The sequence below is a fragment of the Melopsittacus undulatus genome, chromosome 14 (assembly GCF_012275295.1).
Source record: "Melopsittacus undulatus isolate bMelUnd1 chromosome 14, bMelUnd1.mat.Z, whole genome shotgun sequence".
In the NCBI taxonomy this organism is placed as follows: domain Eukaryota; kingdom Metazoa; phylum Chordata; class Aves; order Psittaciformes; family Psittaculidae; genus Melopsittacus; species Melopsittacus undulatus.
The window spans coordinates 5,241,915-5,247,914 of record NC_047540.1 but is presented as its reverse complement, the minus strand read 5'-3'; the positions used below and the strand labels follow the sequence as shown (position 1 = coordinate 5,247,914).

Below are 6,000 nucleotides of genomic sequence, written 5' to 3'. Positions count from 1 at the left end.
ACTGCTGACCCAACCCTGCGCCTGTAAGAGGAGCTACAGCATCCCTGAATCCCCCCAGCTTCCCAGGCTGCTAAAGGAGAAGCAGGAAAGGGGGTGGGAAGGTGAAGGAAGGTTCAAAGGCTGCTACAGCTTCGGGTTTTTCATCTCCTTAATCTCTGCAGGGCCTGAGGCAAAGTCACCTTTGGGTCAATACTCAGGTGTTTTTATCTGCCATCCCCATCTGCCCTCAGCTGCTCCCCATCCCGTTCCATCCCATCCCTCCCGATTAGCGGGTCACAGGGCAGGCTGTTCAGGTGCCTGGGGAATCTGGTCCCCCCCAGTTCAAGCCATGCTCTCCCACGGTTAGAGGCTCAATCCTGCACCACTGTGTGCCCAGGGATGCAGGGATGGGAGGAGGGTGCCAAGACCTGTGCATGGTGAGCACCCTGTGGTGAGCATGCACGGACCCACTGCACGTCTGTGAAGGGAAAGGGAGGGCACATGAAGGAACAAACCCACCCAGGGCTCAGCTCTTTCACCCACAAGGCTTTTATTAAGGTGTGCAACATGCCCACAAACACACTCGGGGTAATACAACACAGGCAGCAGGCACTGGATATGAGGAAGCAGGAGGGTGGTGAAGCAGTGAGGGTGCGATGCTGCCGGATCCCTCTGGTCCCCAGCACCGGGTGCAGTGCCCAGCACAGGTTGCTTTGAGCTCAGGGTATCCTTTGGCACCACAATGTCCTTTCTGGAAGCAGAGTTTTGCAGATCTCAGTTTACCCCCAGGCTCGGGCAGGAGCAGGGCCTGGCTATGCCCTGGGGTGGGATGCAGAAGGCTCAGTGCAGCCCTGGCCCTACCAGTCACAGCCATTCCTTTGGGGTGCAGCAGCATCTCGTGGTCAGTGGAAGCCGGGATCTGTCCATCCCTCAGCTCCACTGCGAGGGCAGGAAGAGGTCTGGGACCTCAGCAATTCCTCATCACCCTCCTTTGGCAGATGAGGAACAAAATCAGTGCCTGGCTTTGCACAGGGGCTGCAGGCAGGGGCAGGGACAGTGAAACCATCCCACTGCTGCTCCATCCAGCCCAGCACCTTGAACAGAACGCATGTCCTGCTAACAGGTAAATACAGCAGACAAACTCAGCACCTCCACTGCAATCCCCAGCTCTTTGTATTGTGTACTCAGTCCTCGCTGGGTAAAATGCAGACTAGAAACAGATTCTCTTTGCTTCCAAATGATAAATCACTCAGAACACCAACAGCACAAGTTTGCAAGCAGCTCCCTGACCATGCACCGTGTTAAAGCATCTCCCACGACAGGCAGATGTGCACATACACACTGCCTGTAAGGACAGATCGAAACTCACTCCCCTCTAACACTGCATCAGAACAAAACAACACTGGATTTGAACCCATTGATGCTCTTTTAAGCATCCTGAGGCCACTTTTCAGAACCAGTTTGGTTGTTTCTCCCTCTCCATCTCTCTGCAGTTTAGGTCTTATCTGCGAAGCTTTCACACTGCTTCATTAAACCAGTGCACCTGGGTGGGTCTGGAGGAGCAGCACAGGAGACCCTGCCCACACCACACCACTGTTCAGTACCTGCACACTGGTGTGTGATGAGGGACAAAGTGAGCTTGTGCTGGTGCCCGAGCACATGTGGAGCTCTCTGCCCAGGTACACTGAAAAGCTTTGCTGCCCTGAAGCCCTTGAGGTGACACCCATAGGGCTCACTGCAGGGCCTGTCCCAGCACACGTCCCGGGCTCATACAAGGGACCACAAATGAGATGTAAAAGATGAGCCTCATCATGCTGGGCTCAGCAAACCCCAAGGTCCTGAGGTCCAAGCCACACGGTCCCCAGACCAGCAGGACATGGAGCAGAAGGAAATGGATTCCCATGCAGAGAGAACGTCTGGGGATGCTCAGCTACACTGGAGAGAGATGGGAAGGACGAGGTGGATGCCCTGGTGCCCAGCAGCACCCCGCATTGGCATGCAGCATGGAGATGCCACCAGCCAGCCCCGCGCCAGCCAGGAGGGCACCAGTGGCACCTCATGGGCTGGCAGCAGCCGTGCCGGCAGGGCACACGGGGCCGTGCTGCATGCAGCGGATGAGCTCCTTGCGGTTATCCAGGATGGTGTCGAAGCTCTCCTGCAACCGGTTCTGCTGGTCCATGACTCTCTGCTGGAGGCCGTGGATCCAGCGCAGCAGGGCCAGGCGCCGGTACATCACCAGCTGGATGTGGTGCTTCTCCTTCTCCTGCTCCTTGAAGCGCTCCTTGTCCTGCAGGTGCTGCACGGCCGCTGCCAGCACCGGGAACAGGGTCCGGGGCTCCGGCTGGGACACCCCAGCCTGTGGTGGGCTCCTGGGGACGGGGGCAGAGGGAGGAGGGTCCCAAGCGCTCCCACAGGCACTGTCAGGGCTGTCGATGCTGAGGGAGCTGCTGCCGTAGCCATTGTCCTCCACGGGGGAGCTCGGGGACCCCCCATAGCCCCCGGCTGCCTGCTCGGTGCCAGCGCTCTGCCCCCCGGCCCCACCGACCTCTGCTCCCTCGGGGGGGCTGCGCACCCCCTGCTCGGGGGGCTGTGGCCGCACTGTGCCCAGGGGGGTGTCCCCAGGCCAGCCCTGGACCCTCTGTCTCTGTGTTAATAACAGGTTATCCGATGGATGTGCCATGTTTTCGCTCTGCCTGGAGCTCTCCTTGGGCACAGAGCCTGGCGCTGCCCGGCTCCAGTTCTCATTGCTGTCACACACCTCTCCCACGAAGTTGGAGTTGGGATCCTGTCCATGGCTGGCCCCTGGGGTGCCCGTGTCCAGCACTGGGCCCCCCCGGCCCTGCCGGAACGGGGCATTTGCCGCAGGGCAGACAGCAAACATGTCGCTGGTGTCCTGCCTGCAAGAGAGAGGCTGAGCCATAACACACCTGGGGTACCCACCTGGCACAACCAGCACTGACCAGCAGCAGTATTCTCTTTATTTGCCTCTCTTAATGCTACTGACCCCAAGTCATGGGCTTATCCCTTCCTGGCATTTGGCTGCTGCTCTCAGTGTGTCCCCAGGCAGCATCATCCAGAGGTGACTTCTCACCTGATGCTAAAGCCTGAGGCAGGGACCCATCCTCCCATGTCTCCTCCAGCCCAATGGCTTCCCTCGGTGCCTGTTGAAGGGCATTGCCAGCACGCGCTGCTCCAGCAGCGTTTGAGCTCCAAGCCCCTGTGTCCAACCTGGCCTTGAGCACTGCCAGGGATGGGGCAGCCACAGCTTCTCTGGGCACCCTGTGCCAGCGCCTCAGCACCCTCACAGGGAACAGCTTCTGCCTCAGAGCTCAGCTCAGTCTCCCCTCGGGCAGGTTCAAGCCATTCCCCTTGGCCAGTCCCTACAGGCCCTTGTCCCAAGCCCCTCTCCAGGTTTCCTGCAGCCCCTTTAGGCACTGGAGCTGCTCTCAGGTCTCCCCTTCCCTTCCCCAGCCTGCCCCCGCCCAGCTCTCCGGCTGTCAGAAGGGATGTGCAGAGGCTCCACCGCACGGCACAAACCTGCTCCCATCCCTCATCCCTGCACCCCACGCTGGGTCTGGGGCACACCCGGGATGTGCAGGATGCTCTGGCCAGGAGCACCCGGCCCTGGAACCGCTGTCTGCAAGGATGGCACCAACGGAGGATGGCGAGAACCGCGGGGGGGGGGGGGGGGGGGGGAGGCCACGGGCACCATCACCGGCGCTGCCAGGGCTGCGGGCACCGCTTCAACCCCGGGGGGGGCTCCCCTGCACCCCCAGCCCCGTGACCCCGCTCCGGCCCCACCGGCTCCGCCCCACCGAGCACTCACCGGGGCTCCGCTCGCTGCCGCCGCCGCCGCGGGTGGGAGCGGAAGCGGACGCGTCACGGCCGCACTTCCGACGGCGCCCGCGGCCCCCCCCCCTCCGGCCGCGTTGGGGTGGGGGGAACGGGGCTGTGAGCACCATGGATGCGTCCGGGAGCACCCGCAGCATCCCGTGGGAACGGCCCTGCTGCCTGCTGGGAAACGGGAGAGCAGGAGAGGTTCGGGTCTGGGGGGGGGGGGTATGGAGCCCCCCGAACCCCCCCCCCCATGCACTGGGTGTGTGAGTGCGTCCTGGTGCGGGTGCATCCTGGTGTGGGTACATCCTGTCACGGCCGGGGACATCCCAGCGCCTTGGGTACCCGCATCCCGTCGGTCCCGTGACCCTCAGCAGGTCCCGGGAGGACGGGGGGGTGCTGGGTGCTCAGTGGGGCCTTTATTCCCAGAGCCAGGGTGTCCGGATGCTGGGAATGGGAAAGGCTCAGCGACATCAAAGGGTTCCCGCAGGGGTCACATGAAGCACCATGAGTGCTGCAGGGGATAACGGGGCTTTGTGTGTTGGGGTGGGGGGGACGCAGCAGAAGGCAGTGAGAACCCCCCCCCCGTTACTGCCTCGAGCAGCGATGAGCTCACCTCCTGCTTGGTCCACCCTTCACCAGCATCCCCAGTAGCTCTGAGGGGAGCCCAGCGCCATCATCCCAAGGGCTCCACAGACCAAGGCCGCCCCATCCAAAGGGAAGGGCTCAGCACCTCCCACCCACCCTGAGCGGGAGGAAAGGGGATGAAGGTGCTCTGAGGGTGCACAAAGATCCTCTCTGAAGCTCTGGCTTGTTGGAGGTTGAAGCACAAGCTGATGTTCCCCCGTGATGTGCAAGGGTTCAGAGCAGTGGAATAATGCTAATAAGTGATGAATAGGTTCTTTTAACTTCCCATAAGCCTGGCAGGCCCCTAGGCAGCCTCTCCTGCTGCAGGCTGCTCCAGTCCCCTCCATCAAGGAGGAATCAGTGGGGCAGGAACAAGAGCTGTAACTGGGGCACTTGGGCTGCAGCAGTCCTAGGGAAGCCTGAGATTAAAGAAACAAAACCTTCCTGCCACACCGGAAAGGCAGAACCCGGCTCAGACGTGGCTGTGAATGGGCAGGAAAGAACCTGGGCAAACAATGGGCTCAGCTTTGCCCTGAGCTCAGCGCTTGGTGCTGGTTTGTGGCCTGGTTTCAAAGCAAAGCAAACCAGCCCTCACTGAGAGCAAGGAGGAAGGTTCCATCATCCAGGGACCTTCTGTTGGCTGGGAGGAGGCAGGTCTGGCACAGGCCCTTTCATCGTGGGCTTCAACAGCAAAGCAAACCTGAAGTCTGGCTCTGGGGTTTGCTCCTCTCTCAGCTTTACTCATCCCCAAGGATGCCGGTGGGGCCACAGGGTGTGGATGTGCAGGAGCCTGCTCCAACCTGCCCTGGCTCCAGCTCCACTGGTGCTGGTGGGAACCTCTCCCAAGCCATGGCAGGAGCCGGATTGGTGCCAGGGTCATGGATGGACTCAGGAGCAGCATTCACAGGGCTCTGTTGGTTCTACTGGTGCAGCTCAGGTTCCGGCCAGCACCCCCAGACTGGGATTTGATGGAGACCAGAGGGGTTTGCTGCTCACAATGAAAACAGCTCCGGTTCCCTGCGAGCCCCATGGGCACTGCCAGGGGGGGACGGCTCTGGGGAACCCCAACTTATGGTGCAGGATGTGGGGACATGGGGACGGCTGAGCTGATCCCTTTGGGGGCAGGAGGAGAGCGAAGGTTTGGAGGTAGAGGGGGCTTAGTGATGGATTTCAGAGTCCTCTTCCCCTCCCCTTTCCTTCCCCTGCTTTGTTCCAGAAAGAAATCAAAAGCTCTCCCTGCAGGAAATTAAAACCCATTTGAGCAGACTGAGGCCGGCCCTGGGGCTGCAGGGCTGGATCCTGGCCCAGATGAGCACCAAGCACCTCGGGGCTCAGAGCGGCCCCGGGTGACCCCCGGAGCCCATCCAGGAGGCACCAGGCTCCCGCACTGCATCGGGTCCCTGGCACCCTTGGGCTCAGTGTCTGTCCTCGCTGCTCCCGTGCTGAAGGAGTTAAGGGTGAAGCCCTGCACTAGAAGGGAACAAGAAGTGCCCTCAGCACCGAGGCCTCCCCAGCGGCTCAGCTGAGCCCAATAAGGGAGGAGGGAAAGCTCCCAAAAGC

At 61.2% G+C, this 6,000-nt stretch overlaps 1 protein-coding gene across 2 annotated transcripts; it reads right to left on the bottom strand.

The window, feature by feature from the left end:
* Positions 1-510: 510 nt before the first annotated feature.
* Positions 511-4,568, bottom strand: C14H1orf216 (chromosome 14 C1orf216 homolog). Of its 2 annotated transcripts, XM_034069260.1 has the most exons (3): positions 4,430-4,568; positions 3,806-3,993; positions 511-2,876 (listed from the first exon to the last, which is right to left on the bottom strand). In XM_034069260.1, exon 3 carries the CDS (start codon positions 2,858-2,860, stop codon positions 2,036-2,038), a length of 825 nt encoding a protein of 274 aa, XP_033925151.1. In that variant the 5' UTR covers positions 2,861-2,876; positions 3,806-3,993; positions 4,430-4,568; the 3' UTR covers positions 511-2,035. The 2 variants fall into 2 exon arrangements, with proteins under 2 accessions (XP_033925151.1, XP_033925150.1); XM_034069259.1 differs by lacking the exons at positions 3,806-3,993; positions 4,430-4,568 and adding an exon at positions 3,071-3,263.
* Between the last annotated feature and the right edge of the window lie 1,432 nt (positions 4,569-6,000).